The sequence below is a fragment of the Pyxicephalus adspersus genome, chromosome 2 (assembly GCF_032062135.1).
Source record: "Pyxicephalus adspersus chromosome 2, UCB_Pads_2.0, whole genome shotgun sequence".
Taxonomy (NCBI): domain Eukaryota; kingdom Metazoa; phylum Chordata; class Amphibia; order Anura; family Pyxicephalidae; genus Pyxicephalus; species Pyxicephalus adspersus.
In genome coordinates this window covers 62,805,953-62,824,203 of record NC_092859.1, presented here as the reverse complement: position 1 = coordinate 62,824,203, position 18,251 = coordinate 62,805,953, and the positions used below count along the sequence as shown (strand labels likewise).

The following is an 18,251-nucleotide window of genomic DNA, read 5'->3' as shown; positions in this document are numbered from 1 at the left end:
TCTGTATGCGTTAGGCAAATTCTGAGTTTATATTTGGAATCAGCACACTTGATATCATGTAAATCACATGTGTTATTCCCAGTAGCAAAAATGTTGTTGTGCTATGTTATGAACCTCTGTTCAAATTCATTCCTTTAGACCTTAAAGGATGAATGAAATCACCTCCGTCATGGTTTGGGCGGATAGCTACCATCAAAATGAATGTACTGCCCAGAATTTTATATCCGTTTCCATACTCTTTCGATTTCAGTGCCAATCTATCTTATGAATCACTTAGACACAAATTTTACAATTTATCTGGAATGGGAAGAAGAGCAGAGTACAAAAGCCCACTCTTTATGCGCCCCACACACTTGGAGGATTGGAGGTCCCCAACCTCATTCATTATTATAGAGCAGCCCAACTTGCCCAAATTTCATTATGTAATGTTACTGGCCCTAAACCTCAGTGGATTGACTTGAAAGGTCTGGCATGCCACCAGATCTCACTTCCAGCCCTGTTATGGATCTCTAAAAAGACTAGACACATTCCCTGACAATATGGGATAAACTTAGATCGCATACTCAAATATTTCCCCCCCCCCTGGCCTTTAACCCCGTTATGGGACAACCCAAGGTTTTCTCGGGGAAGGAAATGAAGAAAACTTTGGTTAGTCGATAGCTAAAGGCTTCATGAAAAAAAAAAAAAGATGTGATAGATGTAAGAGCGATCACAGACCACTACATTGATGGAGTCCAGACCATGCATGTGTGGGGAGCTGTGTGTCACTTAAAGAAGAAACTTCCCCCAGTGATGTTGTGATGCCACAACCCAATCACTGCCCTGAGCCTGCGATGCATATGGGTCCTCGGCTCTGGCCAGTGCCCTAATTAATATTACATGCTGCATTAGCAGCTCTGACTACTAAACCTAAATACCTGGAACAATGGGAACATGACCTGAGTGTGTGCTGGGAAAGGCAAGAACGGAATGAAATGTCTATGGAGCTATCAAAAGCCTCTCTAAACTCTGGTTGGGTTGAAGCTAAATTTAAGGTGCTCTTGCAATGGTATTTAGTTCCAGATCACATAGCCAAATATAAACCAACAACGTTTCCATTATGTTTCAGGGGTTGTGCGGAGAAAGGAACTATGTTCCATTTTTGGTGGGCATGGCCGAAGGCACAAATATTCTGGTCAGCGGTCTTTAAACTAATTTCAGACACCATGTCACACAAAACTCAAGAATCTGGCCTATTTAGTAAACTAGATCTACCCCTCCCCTCCTACTGCAAAAAACTAATAAGACTAATTCGGTTAGCTGCACGCATTTCACTAGCGAAAGCTTGGAAGCAGTCTGATATTTTCAATTGATCCCACAGGCACAAAACTTAATTGTATTATGGTCAATAAGCTTACTAGTATACTCATTGATAAATTAGAAAAATTTCAAGTGATCTGGAACCTATGGATTGATTCCAAAACAACTTGACAATCACACCACATAAATTGATAATCTATAGTAATGACAGTCTGAATGAAGGCCTCCGTCCCATTCCCCTTCTTCCCCAATTAGTCTTAATATTAGTCCTGATTGGGTTAACAATCCCAAATAGGATGATTTTATGATTTACTATTTTGTTTATTTTGAGGTCTCAAGGTCACATTTGCATGGTTTATCATTCTTGTGATATAGATTATACATAGTATCATATATATATATCCCACCTTGATCGGTGTAGTGTTTCTACTTCTATTTCCCGTGTCCCTTAAATATTTTGTTTGTTGTTTTTATGTCCTAAAATAGGTTCATTTTCTACTACTTATGAATGCATATGTTTGTATGTTTGCATTCATCTAGTCCTTAAAGAACATTGCTATCCTTATCTCCCCAAATGTTTGTATTATTTATTATGTTGAAAAACTAAATAAAGATTGAAATACAGAAGATGGGTACTCTTGTGAGATGGACAGAACAGCAACACAAAAGTAGCCAGTATTTAAATAATAAATATAAATTAAAATTTAAATTATGTTTAAATCGTACAAAGTGTGCCCATAAAATATTCCCAACACCATCACATTACTGAGCCTGAACTGATGAAACAAGGATGGATTCATGCATACATGTAGACATCAAATTCTGACTCTACCATCCACATGTCACAACAGAAATCTGGACTTATCAGACCAAGCATTGTCTTTTCAATCTTCTCATGTTCAGTTTTGGTGAGTCTGGGTAAACTGCAGCCTCAGGTGCCAGGTCTTGGATGTCAGTACTAGCACCTAGTGTGGTCTCCAGCTGCTGTAGCCCATCTGATCTACATTCAGAGATGCTCTTCTGCATACCTTGGCTGTATGTGTTAGAGTTATCACATTCTTTCTTATGAGTTTGCACCAGTCTCCTCCAGCATTAACAGGTCAAATAACTGGGGTTATTTTTCTCTACTTCAGACCATTCTCTGTAAAAACACTAGAGATGGTTGTACATGAAACCAGCACACCTGGCACCAACAACGATACCAATGTCTTGACAATGCCCAGATGCCCAGTTGCTGTCATGTGAATTTGATTATAGCCGTATAAATATTTGTGCTAACAAGCGATTGAACAGGTGCACCTCATAAAGTGGCTGGTAAGTGTATGTAGGCATCAAATATGAATTTTGACCAATACCGGATAAACTTTGCCAACACCAATGATCATTTTTTTCAATGCTTTTAGCGGAGCCAAAAAATTTGCTAGTCGGTGCGAAATTAAAGACAAAGGGAAATACAAGAAAGACTTATGTTGCAACCCAGCAACTTTATTGTCAGAAGGGAACTGCTGTAGGTGTCAAGAGTTCAGGTTATAACAACAATAAAAAAAAAAAAAAAAAAAAAAAAGTGTTTTTATGGGATATAAACAACCATTGAACCTAATGCTGTAATATTGTAAACCAGTATACCAAATGTCATGGGGGGCCTGTGTATAACATCACAGCACAATTACCACATGCTGAGAAGAGAATCCAGTTTTTTTCTGGGATTAATAAGGTTACTAGAAATTATCACAAAAATACTGAACACTTGTCCCATGTTTAAAATAACATGAAGGATGATTGACATACAAGCTGCATTGCATTATGGCGCAAGTGATTTCACTTGTACCAATCAAATGAGGATCAAAGATTACCTCCCAGCTCCACAGCAATCGCATCAAAGCTCTTTTATAAGCAAGATGGGGTGGGTAATGCACAAAGTTCTTAAACATTCAACAGTACTTACACAGGATGGTTCTCGGCCTTGTGTGGTATTTAGCACTTCCAAATAGAAACTACTCTCTGTAAAAGCTCAATTTTCTGATATGGTGGAAAGCCAACTGTTTCCTCACTGGATTTATTAGCACCACCATCGTGGATAGTAAGTTGCTTCTAAAAATACATAGATTATGTACTCACACAAAGTATGAATACTAAATTTGCTCATGAATAAAGCTAGTCCATAGAGGCTGTGGCTAGTGCTAGGTTTTAAACACTCCAATTTCCTGGTAGCCCCATAAGGCAACCAGGCTTCCATGCAAAATGATGAGCTTACTGCCATTTACCTGCTGCCAATCGAGCGGAAAAGCAGCGTACAGAAAGATGCGAATCAAGACTTCAAAATCTGCTCAGAAACACATAGATGTTGCTATATTTGGGGTAACTGCTTTTCCCAAGCAATTCAGCCATTTGTAGACCTTAAATACTACTCAAGTAAGATACAAACCTGGTGTAACCTCAGACAAAAGTCTACTAGTTAAATGTGCAAGTTACAGCCATTGCTAAAACTGCAACAATGAAGAATAGCTGCAAAATAACAAAATCATTAAAGAAAAAAAAAATTGACGTCAAACAAAACATATGTCAAAGGGTGTAGAAAAATGCAGGAAATACAGGGGCTGACTAAGAAACTAAAAGTAATTTGCAGTCATCACTTTTTTCTGATCGGTATTTTGAGCCATATGAAGGTAACAACTTAAAGCTTTGTTATACTGTTTTATAATAGAAATAGATAATGGAATTTATTCAATGTCCATTTCAGGGAGTTTTTTCTCTGCTTCAGAGGCAGCAGGGTCTGAACTCTGCTCTGTAGCCTGTGACCCTTGGCCATTTGTATTATCTACTGGTCCATTCTGCTCGTCTGCTTGTTGCTCCTCTTTCGGGGGCTCAACCTTGGGTTTCGGTTTGGAGATTATGGGGTTACACATGTTCATCAATTCCTGGAAAAAAAATAACATTTTAATTCTGTATATGAAATTTAAAACAGACAAAACTCATTCCGCAGAGCAAAGGGGGCTGGATCTCTTCAAAATAATAGATCAACTCAAAAGAAGAACAGAACTCACAAAAATCTAAATCTGGACAATGACCCATGCCAAGTGCCCTGCAAATGACACAGGGCCCAATCAGCACACATGAGCTGTGCAAGGAGAAGTACCAATACAAATGCTGGGCTTGCCTATTGTTATCTGCAGTATAGTGATCACTACAAAATGGAAGGCTAGACTGGCTAGGTTATAACCTAGTGTTTAGGCATGTATTAAAACAAATACCAACATATGTGAGTCACCTTAAAAGTCATCCACTTTTCAGACATGTTTAGATATAAAGACATTTAATTGGAGTTTATAGATAACAGGTGGGCAAGATTTAAAATAAACCCAACCTAAGCAATAAAAGGTCTCCAGTGTTAAGTCTACATGTACAAGCAACTAGATATTCATGCTTATAGCCCTCTTTATTGCTCACTCTGGACAACAAATGCAGTTTTTTCTTCAATTTATGAGAAAATATTTTTATGTACATGCATGTCTTAAATTGTACAAAAATAAACCTTTAGGGAGCAATAAAAAAGTTTTTTAAACAGAGGAAGACAATTAACACCTCATAACACAAAATAACCTACTTTTGTTTTAGCTTGAATCTCCTTAGTTTTAACCACAGGATCGGCAGTAAGATTCTGCTTCATCTGTAGATTCATTTTGTTGTTCATCCACTCCATGGCTTCATTTATACTTTTTTCAACTTTATCTATTTCAGAGGGATCCAGATGGTCGTATGCCTCTTCCTAGATGGAAAAGACAGATTACTCCATTTCTTAAAAACCAAATGTATGACGTTTTCCATTCAAAATGAGGTGATAAAAGACAACACTTTCCTATAAAACATTCCAAGCTTAGTCTACACGGACGACATTTTCCCCCAGAGTTTAACCTGAGGCTTTAAAATCCCATGTTTGAAATTCCCATGCATTCCAAATGGCTACACCAGGACGTTTCCTTGAGGCATCTTTATGAGCTTTATAATCCTTATTAAAATTAAAAAGCAGGGTAAATGCGGGGAAACGCTCCCACTGAATTTAATGAAGGCTTTTACAAGCGTTTTTAAGCTTTTTATGAAAGCTTCCCTTGAAAACAATGGGAGCTTTTATAAGCGTTTGTAGCAGAACTTTGGAATCTGGAAGCCCCCTTTAATAAGGAGACTCCCAGATCTCCACCACCCCATACATAAAACCCCTTACTCATTCCCTGAAATAGTTAAAAATATGTGTAAGATTGAATCCTCGTTCTATTTTTAAAGTATTTTCTTAAACGTGTGTGCTTTGTGTAACTTTTTTTTTTTTTTTTTTTTTTTTTTTTTTACAGGTTATCCCACAATGACATGATGATCATCATCATGAGCACAGCCGTGGGACTCCTCCTGACAGTGAGGGATCCCTGGGCACTAGGGGTTAAATGAGGACAAGGCTTCACCTTTAGTGCTTTGTGATTCCTTTTCTCAGTCATTCAGCACTAGACTTGAATAGGGAGACCTGTCCTCATTCACCTCTTGTGCTTTGTGATTGGCTGGGAAAAGGGAAACCCTGAAGACAGCCCAAGAATCCTCAGGATTTTCCTTTCCTCAGCCAATCAGGGAGCGGAGCAAACAGCGGAGCTCTGCTATGCGGACAGCTCTGCTCTACTAGATACTCCCGCAGCCCTAGAGAAGCTGTGGCATGTGTTCTGTATCTGTAACACATACTAGAGCTCCTCTAGGGCTTGCGAGGCCTTGTCCTCATTTAACCCCTAGTGCCCGGGGATCCCTCACTGTCAGGAGGAGTCAAACGGCTGTGCTCGTGAATGGATGCAGCCGTGGGAATCAACTTGTTATTGTGGAATAACCTGTGAAAAAAAAAGGTTAGATACACAAAGCACACACATTTAATAAAATACTTAAGTTTAAAGCCTTGTCCTTTTTTTTTTTTTTTTAAACAAATTTTAACCCTTTCAGGGAATGAGTAATGGTTTTATGTACCCCTGTACTCATTCCCTGAAAGGAATAAAAGGAAACCTTTTAAAAACACTTATGTAAAATCACTGCAAATTCACAGTAAAACGTGTCATAGGCGTTTATAGAAGTTTTATATTTGAATAGTTTTTATTAATTTTTAATCATAAAAACACAAAACAATGAACAATGCATACAGAGACATCTAGTATTTAACCCTTTAACCCCACTTTGGAACAACCCAGACATTCCACCAGGCCTTTTCCCAGAACATTTTAAATGGTGGACCTTAAGAGGTTTTAGGGGCTTGAAAGATCTGATAGACGTTTGACCAGTGCTTACTTGGGAATATTTAACTGGCAAAAAAGAGAGGCCCCGATTACGGAGTATTTTCGTTATCGACAACTTTATTCATTTATTAACAATATAATCAGGCAAGCTCCGAAACCTATGCGGCCCACTTCATTTGAAAGTACCTGTTCCGCTATGTCTTCTACAAGAGGGCAAATCTCTATTATTTATCAGCTTTGGTGGCCCCCTCTGGGAAATTGAAATATATGCTGGATTGGGAATCTGAATTGGGCAAAACATAGGAACTAGAGGAGTTTTGGGATATGTCATATTCCATATCCAAGGTATCCCTGAATTCCGCTCTTGTGGAAGCTAATTACAAAGTGATGCTCAGATGGTACTTGGTACCAAGCAAACTGGCCAAGTGTGTCCCATCAGTTTCTCCAATATGCTCTCGAGGTTGCCCTGTTAATGGTTTCATGATACACATTTGGTGGTCGCGCCCAATTGCCAGGGAATTCTGGGATGAAGTTTTTAACATGATTTCACAGATCGAGGCAGCCCTATTTAGTAATTTGGACTTGGCCCTCCCAAAATCGTCAATGAATTTGATTAAAATTATAGTTTTTGGGGGTAGGATTGCATCAGCGAAAGCCTGGAAAAAGCCTACCATATCTCTAGAACCAATCTTCTCTAAATTAATTTGGATTCTGATAAACGACAAAATACCCTACACTTTAAAAAACTCCTTAAACCAAATTTGGGAGCCTTGGTTTTCTTTTTATAGATTATAAGCAGCGATTCGCACTATGGAATAAACAGGTGGTAGAGATTAAAATAATAGGGATATAAGCACAAAAATGGAAAAAAAGCACAATCCACTAGTTTTGTATATTGCAAATACTAGATGTCTCTGTATGCATTGTTCATTGTTTTGTGTTTTTATAGAAGTTTTTTTAGCAATCTAAAGAAAAGCTTTAAAACGCCTGTAAAAGTGCATAAAAAAAAAAACGCATATAAAACATGGTAGGAACGTTTACATGCGTTTTTAAAACTGTCCGTGTAGACCCAGCCTAAGGGTGACATTGTGGGAAGAGGGAGCTCACTTGTTGGGACAGTGTCTCATGTGTCTAAAAAGTGGGAAGCAAAACACTGAAAGAACCAGGAAGTCTTTGTATGACTTACCCAGCTGCCTAAAGAATAAACTACCTTACTTTAAAGCTACGTACACACGGCAGATTTTTATCGCCCGATAATCGGCATCGGCCAAATATCGGGCGAAAATCTGCCGTGTGTACAGTCGGTGTCGTCGATCGTCCGAACGACCGTCCTGCCGGATCCACGGACGATGGACGACAACCGATCCTAATGAAGGGGAAGAGCGCGCAGCAGGGTGCCGCTCCGTCGCTCTCCCCCTCTCCTCTCCATAGAGCATGAACGGTGCTGTATGTACAGCACCGTTCATGCATCGTGCAGTCCCTTGTCGTTGGAAAGGATCGTGAAAGACAAAAATTGCAAGTGTGTACGCAGCTTAAGTACAGGCAAAATATTTTACAAATATCTAAAAATCTAGTAATTTCTAAAAATGTTTTACTAAAAGCAAAAATAGTTTACCTTGTTTTTGAAGGCATGAATAACTTTCATATAAAGTTGAATTTGTTTCCCAAGGTCATCAAATGCCTTTGGTCTGTCCTCAAACTCTAGGTAACGTGCTTGTATGGGCTGGCCTAAATTCTGAAAAAATGAAAAAGAGAAATATGCATTTTAAAATATTCTAGATCTATTACATTAATACAGAACTGAAAAGGAAAATTGCACCACTGTACTCTTACAATGCCAAAGCCCAGAATTTGTGTATGTGACAATAGCTCACAAAAAAAAAAACAATGTCTTCTCTATAAAAGCAAACCTACCCACAAGGTCAATTATCTAGTTTGTACTTTACCATGAACTTAAAAAAAATATATTTAAAGCTCACTAACACTGGAAAAAAAAGGGGTTGGCTGCTAACACTTAAATATTGGACATATTTCGGTGAGTTATGCCTAAGAATTATAGGCCTACAATGAAAAATCAATTTCCATGCAAGACAATGTAATGATTTTTGCGTAAAAAGACTGATAGAATTAGAATGCCAGGGGGGGTTAATAGCTAAACCTTTGACATGTAACATTTTTTAGGTTTGACAAGCTTGAAATTTAAATTTACACATATAAGTTGACAAAAGAAATTACAACATATTCCATGCCAACCTACCTTTAAGTCTGTTATTTTGTCTATATAAACTTGTTTAGGCTGATCCTCTCCATCTTCATACAGCCAATTCTCTGTATCTTCAAGCTTAAGGATAAAACTGTTTCTGTCCTAAAACATTAATTGCACAGTAGCCAGTTATTTCTTTAGGAAAGTCAGGTCAAATAAATAAATGTTTAAAAGCTAAATCTCAACAAATAAATAATTCTCTGGTAGAAAATAGTCTTTATTTTTTGAAGATCGAAGAGGGACTTAATCAAAAAATACCATCTTTTGAGACACCAGACCAAAAAACTCACTGCCTCTTGCTGTTAAATCTGCACAAGTTGGTTGTTTAGGAGCAAACGCTGCAGTGCAGGACTGGAGTAGCTGCAAAGGTGCCAGCCAGTGGGATCTGTGCAGGATTTCTGGCTCCCACTGGAAGCCTAACCCTGCCTGTAGACAGCGAAACTACAGCCTTGGTAAACAGGGCTCTGTTGTGGACAACATATAGTTAATGATCCAATCAGTGGCAAACTTGTCAGTGGGAGCAGCAGCTTGGACAGACTTTAGGAGGAGTTATTAGAAGATAATCTTTACATCCAGGCAAATAATATTTAAATAGGTTTACCAATGGCAGCTTTTATAAACTCTTAATTAAGATCCACTTTAAAGCTGCGTACACACGGCAAATTTTTCTCGCCCGATAATCGGTATCGGCCAATTATCGGGCGAAAATCTGCCGTGTGTACAGTCGGTCGTCGTCCATCGTCCGACGACCGTCCTGGCGGATCCATGGACGACGACCGATCCTAATGAAAGGGAAGGGGAGAGCGCGCAGCAGGGTGCCGCTCCGTCGCTCTCCCCCTCCCCTCTCCATAGAGCATGAACGGTGCTGTATGTACAGCATCGTGCACTCTTTTCTCGTTGGAAAGGATCGTGAAAGATCCTTTCCAACGAGAAAAATTGCAGGTGTGTACGCAGCTTAAGAGGTTGACAATGCCAGATCCAAAATGTTAGTAGATCACTTAAATCAGATTAAATCAGTATTTTGACCTACTGTCAAACAAAACTTTAGTAAAAAGACCAGATTAAAGAAAGAGGTACATTAAGAGTTAGGGAGGATTCCAAAGACAGCCTGAATTTCAATAGCAGGATTCTAATATGCACATATCTGAACCATCAGGCAGCATGTAAATACCAATCCAAGAACATCAAGGACTAAAGGGACTTCATCCTCCATGTCTAGTACAAAACAACACATGGCAAGACCTTAAGTTACTCTGGTTGGAGTTAAAAACCTGGTGGCCAAAGAGACTGAAGTTTAACATAGTTCTGCAGAGCAAAAGCTTTCTTTCTCTGCAAGATAAAAGACTGCTTCTCCAGTGCAACCAAATAAAAGGCAAAGAAACTGGGACACCCAACTTTCTCCCTGCCTACAGCAAATTTGTGCAGCTAGCTATAAACACTTGATGTAACTATGCACGCATGACCTCTTTCCATATTATTGAAGCATCATACTTTACCATATATTTACTTTCATTGCACCTGTAAAAACCTGTTACAATGTTTGACTCTGGAGGCAGGACTATTCCTGAGCACAACATCCTAATTCCTTATACATTAAAGGGCTCTCTCCTTTTGGGAGTACATCTAACTTTGTACTAAACACCAATCTCTGCCCCCCTCTAACTATATAACCTTTAAATTTAGTCTGGGAAGTGTAGGTAAATAATAATGTTACTTTAGGTAAAGCTCTGAGTCTGCTAGAATTATATTCAAGTAGTCCCTGGTCTTTCAGGTGTCTACATAACGGAGACTTTTTTAGGTAAACATTGGGCATAAAATAAATTTATTGCACATGGAAGATATATAGGCACATTCCTATTATCGGTTATACATTTGTTTTTGTACCTTAAACCTGTACAAAAAAAAAAAAAAAATATGATGGATAACTTTTCATGAAACTGCTGCCATATTAAAATGAAGAGACAACATGCCAGAACAAAAGACTTAGATAAAGTAAAATCTTTAAATTGAAGAACCAAGTACAGAATTTACTTTCTGTGCTCCTTCAAACATTAGGTTTGTTTCCACGCATGAATTCTGTAGAATGTAAACACCCCCGAAACAAAAGAGAATAGAGCAACACTTACATCTTCATTAACAAATTTTTCATAGATGCCACACAGCTTGTCCCTCATCTCATATACATATTCCTCAACTGCGTTCTTGGCATCATTACGCTCCTTCTCAAGCTTGTCTTGCATAATCATCTTTCCCTAATGGAAGAAATAAGTCAGTAGTTAAAATATTAAACCTTTTTCTGGAAGCAAGCTTTACATAAGATAACTTTCGAAATGTGTTTAAATATAGGTATTATTTGTGAAACTTGCTTGCTAAATGACCAGGTCATTTTTACAAGTAATGGCACAAGACAATATTTCTCAAACAGGGTTCTGTTGAACCCTATGGTTCCTCATGCAAATGAGCAGTTTGACTCTCAGATCAGTTTAATATATATTATTAATATTACACAGTATTTATATAGCACCATCATATTACGCAGCACTGTACAAACTCCATAGTGGTGTCACTAACTGTCCCTCAAGGGAGCTCACAATCTAATGTCCCTACCATAGTGTTGGAAGTGACCAAAATTGATATGAATAAGACTGGTATGTAAAGACAATTCTGCTTTCTTGGAAACAAGCTATAAACCTCATTATCTGTGGAGACAGATGCAGTCCCTCAAACATCAAAGGATTGCTTAACAGAGACAATGATTGATCTTCCATGTGTGCAGGCCTGAGGATCATTAACACCTTGGCCAGTTTGACTATTTGGTGTCAATTTCTGCCCAAACCTGTTCACTATAACTTCAGTCTTCCTGGAGGGGGCAGGGGTATATGACAACAATCCCAAGCCTGGGACAAGGACAGTCTGTGTGACCTTTTGATCAAGACTTCACCAAGGATGAATCAACAATGTGATTCGCTCTGGACCTTCAGCGGGGTGTGGTTCAAGGAGAGAAAACCCTGGTGTGTATGGTTGTGTGTGAGATTTGACCATGTGCTAGAGATAGAGCTAGACCCCTCTCCTTCCCCTTCCTATATACCCTTTACCTGCTTCCCTTTTGTATTGAAAATCATATGTAAATATTATCCTAAGCTGTAAATAAACCTTTCCCCTTTGTAAGATCTATTGGTCCGTTGTTAAATCCAAGGCACCCCAAACAGAGCACATTCTACACATAGTCATATGTCATTAATGTAGTCGAAGGTCAAATTTTAGGGGGAAGACAATTAAACTCACTGCATGTTTTTGGGATGTGGGAGGAAACTGGATTAACCCACGCAGATGCGGGGAGAACCTGTAAACTCCATGCAGATAATGTCCTGGCTGGGAATCGAACCTGGGACCTAGCGCTGCAAGGGCCGGAGTGCTAACCTCTGAGCCACTGTGCTGGCCAAGAAATACCAATTATCTTTTTGGCCATCTTTAAATGTGATATTCTTCCCTCTAGTCAAAAATGTAGGAGGCCCAATATACTGTGGGTTTTAAAAATAATAATAGGGGTTCCTTGTCAACCTGGAAAGGTATTTCAGGGTGTTTCCAATGTTTAAAAGTTCGAGAAACTCTGGCCTAAAATGACTTGTGTCTGCTTTTTAAAACATCATAAAATTGGAATTAGGGCATGGAAACCAAAAAAAGGCAGTTCTAAGCAGCTTACATTTGTCAATATCTTAACAAGATTGTTAAAGGATTAAGGTGGCCAAGGATCAACCATTATCAAATACGTATGCACAATACTGCCATCCACTACTTTATCTCAAAGACCTTGACATAGCTAGGTATCACACAAGTATGAATTTGTACAGCAGACATCCCCACAAAAGGATGTCATCAAATCCTATTGTCTACAAAAATTTTAAAGCATTTCTGCAACCCTCCATATCTGGCTTGCAGGGTTGTCAAGACTCTCTGCAATTCTCTCCTATCATATGGCAGTCAGTATGTATTATGATACACAGTTCACAAACCTCATTTTCGACAAACAAGTTCAACATATCCCGTCCTATCTGCCGAGGAGGGTAGTGTTCAACAGGTAGTTCAATTGTGCTAGTCTTTACTTTAGCCTTCTTGGCTTGTGGAGGTTGATCGGTCTTCTTGTCTTTAGGTGTGGCTTGTGAAGTCTAAAGAAAGTAAACCAACAAAATCATTTTAAAAGGCATATGGCAGATGTGGAATATTCTTTAACAAGACAATGTAAACAGGGGTAAAAAAAAACAGTGGTGTTATTTCATGCTATATTCTTTTAAGGCTTACTCAGTCCGATAGCTACCTTTGTACTCATACAATGTACTCTGGTGCAAATGGTATTGTGTCTGCTATACACAAGCTAAAAGGTTAGGACATTAATAGGCGTTTTTTTTTAATCGGCGAAGGTTTTCCGGGGGCGGAGCTGAATGAGGCAGACACATTTTAGCTCTGCTGCTCAGGGACTCAACAAACTGTTACATTTGTTTCTTTCTCTGCCAGCTCTTTGCGAGACTTGGAGGCTTGACAGAGTATCTGTGACTCCCTGGGAAGGAGCAACTGCAGGGGCGATCGTGCGAGAAGGGATTGCTGCCTGCTATACACCCATAGCTGGAACTCCAGACACGCTGCCAGCTGAGAGGCAGTTGTCATTCTGATTAGTCAGCTGCATTGTACAGCTAACACCATGCTATTAGCATCCTGTGAAAACGGTGACAAGCAGAGGTAGTTTCATTACACAAAGTTTGCAATATATGCTTTTTCTTGGAGACCTGGAAACAATTGGAGGGTTGAATGTTGATTGGACTTTAAAATTGTTCCATCTGCCCTACTGAGGCCTGTTAGAATATCTTGAATCCCTTGGGGACTGTATAGCTAAAGGTGTGACCTCCTGAGAGGAGAACACTGCCTGTCGATACATCCGATACTGAGAGTTTCACTGTAACATCCTCCTCTCTGGTATTCCACTAACCCGACTCTCTCCTCCACAATCTGTTATGAATGCTGCAGCCAGACTCATCCATCCTTCCCACCTCTCCTGCTGCATCTCTTGGCAGATCTCTACACTGCCTTCCATTTCACCTTAGAATCAAATTCAAGCTCCTGTGCTTTGCCTTCAAATCCCTCCACAGTTATTGTCCCACTTTCTGACCTGGTAAAAAAAAAGTACTCCCCCAGCTGCTCTTTCCACTCCTCCAATGACCTACTAATGACTTCCTCACTCATAACCTCATCACACGCACGGATTCATGACTTCTCTAGAGCTGCCCCAACTCTCTGGAATGGTCTTCTTCGTCCTTTTCGGCTTGCTCCTACTTTCTGCTCATTTGAAAGAGCACTCAAAACCCATTTTTTCAAACTTGCCTACCCATCTTCTTCTGTCTTTTGAAACCATCACTACTTCCCACCACTACATATCTCCCATCCCATTGTGAGTAAATTCCCCACCTACTAGAATGTAAGCTCTTCGGGGCAGGGTCCTCTCCTCCTGTATCAGTGTCTGTATTAGTCTGTCATTTGCAACCCCAATTTAATGTACAGCACTGCGTAATATGTTGGCGCTATATAAATCCTGTTTAATAATAATAATATTTAATGTTGCTAGTTATGAAGCAGATGCTACCTATACTGATGAGCTGTGCTGTGTTATCATGAGATGTAGCAGGACTCTGCAGGGAGAACATAAGAGTTGTGAAACTTTTTTTTTTTCCTCCAAATTTAAAGAGGTATCATTAGCCTCTTTTAAAGAAAGTCCTGTGTTGGGTTGAATAGACTCTAATAACAAAACTACTATGGATAAATATGTGGGAAGATATTCGTCCGGAACCACTCGCAAACAGCAATCAAAAACAAAATGTAAAGGTTCCCTGAAAACCAGTGTGTCCTCACCAACACTTTCCCCACCTTCTCCTGATAAAATGATTATGCAGAGATCACAGGAAATACCTATTTTGGAAGCTGAGGATTTAACATCTTTGTGTTAGTGTCAAATACTACAGCAGCAGAGGTGATTAAGTTCCTTACACCTTATTTTGATAAAAAAATTTGGCACATTACAAAACAGATTTGAAACAGCTTTGACTTCTATTTCTTCCAACACTGCACGCATTGTAGAGTTAGAACAAAGAGTTAGTGACCTGGAAGATGAGGCATTACAAACACAGGGTAAACTCACTACTCAAACAGCACTGATATCTTCATTGGAAGAAAAAGTTGAAGATTTGGAAAACAAAAATGGACGATCTAATCTCCGTATTACTGGAGTACCAGAAACATGGAAGGGTCAGGAACTGATTAGGTTTACCACAACACAGATATGCTCATGGCCCTTAATATTACACCTTTAACCCCGCGGGCCTTGAAACGTGTTATTTGTGTAGGCCCAGAAAGATCTATACAAAGTAAGGCCTAGACCTGTGATAGCAAATTTTTCTCATGTAAAGGATAAAGAAGCATTGATGATTGCGTATCGTAAACAACGGGAGTTGAAAGTGGGAAATGATAAATGTTATTGTTCCAGGACTTTTCACCCTCTGTGGCACATAGACGTAAACATTTTGTACCTGCTTGTCCTATCCTAGCAGAAAAAAGGCATAGGTTTTGCCCTCCTTTATCCAGCTAAGTTAAGGATAATGTGGAAAGGAGAAAACCAGTTATTTGATGACCCACATAGTGCTATGAATTTTATTATTGAAGATCAGGAAGACATCCAACATGCATAAGATATAATATGAACATAAATGGTCTATATAATGTAGTTTAAATTTTCTTTCTTTTTCTGCTTTCTATACTTTTTCCCTATAAATATGCAATGCATGGTTATTAATGATTACACAACAATTACACAACACCATCAATTCACAGGACTCAATTAGATGTGTACTTGTTTCACCTAGTTATATATATTAAAATTAAATTACATGAATGTCTCAAAATGTATATTAATATTGAGCTTTTTGACTATTTGAAAAAGTTTTGTAGTAGGGATCACTTGAGGGTTTTGATAGCCCAATTGGGTTTAGATATACTTTATCTGTTTCACTTTTTTCAAGTATATATTAAGAATGAATTGTATGAATATTTTGATATGTTCTGTAATGAAAACCACTGGTGGATTAGGATCTGTAGGATTCAATTAGGTTTGTAAACATTTATTTCACTTTTTTCAAAGGGATCCTAACACTGAGTTACATAAATATTTTGGAATGTCTTGCAATGAGAGCTACCCTACTGCCTGGATTAGAAGGCAGATACTTCAATGTTTAAAACAGAGGTACTGATTACTATGCGAACGGTTTTTATATGTCAATTTATTCTGAACATACTTCTGAATTTTTCAGAAGTATGTTTTATATAATAGTACAGTTTTAATACTTTTGATATGTCAGTATGGAAGGCTCAGGGGTTGGCTATTGTATTGGGGAGAATATGACTGGTTGGGTCTAGGACCACTTTTTATTGGAAAGAATTGGCTAATAAGTTGCTGTCGGTGGAAGTTGATATGAGGACTTTGTCCAACACTTCTTCTCATATAGTAGTTAGTACGCAGAAGAATCTACGCTTAGTATTTTGGAATGTGGCAGGTTTAAATAGTCCCCCCAAAAATGTAAAAAAGTCCTGTTGCATTTGAAGCGTAAAAAACCTGATAAACACTGGAAGGTTGGCGATAGTGCAACTTTACGTGATATTATAGCTACTACCTTGTTTAGAAAAGAGAAGTGGCTATCCTTTTGAAAAAGAATCTTCCCTACAGGATTAACACTACAATTGTAGATAAGGAGAGTAGATGTGATAGTAGTGGTGGATTTTGCACGTCAGAGATTTTCATTTTGTTCGATCTATGCTCCTACAAGCAATTCACGTTCATTCTATACGTATATTACTCAAAAATTCTGGGAAGAGAATTATCCGAATTCGATAGTGGCAGGTTGCTTTAATGCGGTAGTAGGTAAAAGATTAGATCGTTCTAGTCCAGCCCAAAACATTTCAGGGATGGTTTTAACAGGAATTAAACGTTTGCTTACCCAGACTACCTTGGTGGACGCCTGGAGACTCCTTAATCCAATCGAAAAAGACTACACATGTTATTCTAAGGCCCATAAGTCTTTTTCTAGGATTGATTATATTCTAATTGATGAATCATTGTTTTCAGGAGTTATAGATACATCTATAGCAGAATTTACAATCTCAGATCATGCTCCTGTAACAATGGTTCTAGAGCTTCCACAAAAAATAGAGTTTTTCAATGGAAATTTCTGTCATCATTGATAAGATCCCCAGAATTTTTGAACTTTGTGAAAGGACACTGGGCAAATAGCGTTGATGATAACTTGGAACATTGGGACACACCCATATTGCTTTGGCATACTTTGAAAGCAGTCATGAGAGGATATTTTATGGATTACACTAGACAGCAATATAAGAAACATCTTAAAAAATATACAGATTTACAAGGAATGGTAACTAGGGCATATAGAGATTTCCTGGAGACTGGATCACAGGAAGCTAAAGTTGAATGGTAGGAGGCCGTATCTTGTTTTAATACATATGTTGCCTCTAGAGTAGATACTCATCTTAGATATCAGAAATATAAATTTTATCGATGGGGCAACAAAAGAGGCTCTTTATCGGCAAAATTAAGTAAACCACATGGGCCTAAGAGATATATTTTTAAGATTACTGATCCAATCTCTAAGAGGACCAATTCAAAGATAGTATTAAATATTTTTCAGGAGTATTATGGACAACTGTATACAGCACAACCGATGCAATCTGGGGCAATAGATGAGTTGATAACTAAAGCTAAATTACCTAAACTTGAATATGAAGATAGAGAATTCCTTAATAAACCAATTTCATTAGAAGAAGTTCAAAGGACGATCAATTCAGGTTTTTCTGGTTTTAAAAGATACTTCAGAGTGAAGTGGCACCCCTTTTAACAGAGGTATATAATGCAGTGTTCTCCCCAGAAATTTTTTTCAGCCGGGTGGTAGGAAGCTGTAGCCGGGTGGTAAAAAAGGGGGTGTGGCAAAACACGGCAAATTTAGTGCTCCCAGTTGTTTATGCCATGGGTATCCAGTAACCTCTTATTGTTTCAGTGTTCTATCTTCTCCCAATTATTTGTTACAACTTTGTAATACCTGCCCCGTTAGTATATCCAATTTTTCTATTCTATGTATTTTGTCACAACTGTCCTATGCTGTGTATTGTGACCCAACTTACTAGTGTTCTAAGTTTTAAGAGTGCATTCCTTTGTAGTAGTGTAATAGTATAATTAATGTGGTATAACAAGTTAGGCTTAGTTCATATTAGCAGCAAAAAACATTTACCCCTTCTGAGTGAATTCTGGCAACTGCTAGGCACCTAGGACTGGTAACAGGCGGTAAGTGCCGGGCACCTAGGACTGGTAACAGGCGGTAAGTGCC

The 18,251-nt window shown here is 38.6% G+C and overlaps 1 protein-coding gene across 1 annotated transcript in view; it reads right to left on the bottom strand.

Annotated features, from left to right (window-relative positions):
- Nucleotides 1-2,763: 2,763 nt before the first annotated feature.
- HSPA4 (heat shock protein family A (Hsp70) member 4) overlaps nt 2,764-18,251 on the bottom strand; it is a 38,171-nt gene continuing 22,683 nt past the window's right edge. The window contains exons 14-19 of the mRNA XM_072400886.1: nt 12,831-12,983; nt 10,944-11,069; nt 8,812-8,919; nt 8,170-8,289; nt 4,904-5,065; nt 2,764-4,217 (exon numbers count right to left, since the gene is read on the bottom strand). Of these exons, the coding sequence (XP_072256987.1) occupies nt 4,020-4,217; nt 4,904-5,065; nt 8,170-8,289; nt 8,812-8,919; nt 10,944-11,069; nt 12,831-12,983 (867 nt within the window). The 3' untranslated portion in view covers nt 2,764-4,019. The remainder of the gene's footprint in view (nt 4,218-4,903; nt 5,066-8,169; nt 8,290-8,811; nt 8,920-10,943; nt 11,070-12,830; nt 12,984-18,251) is intronic.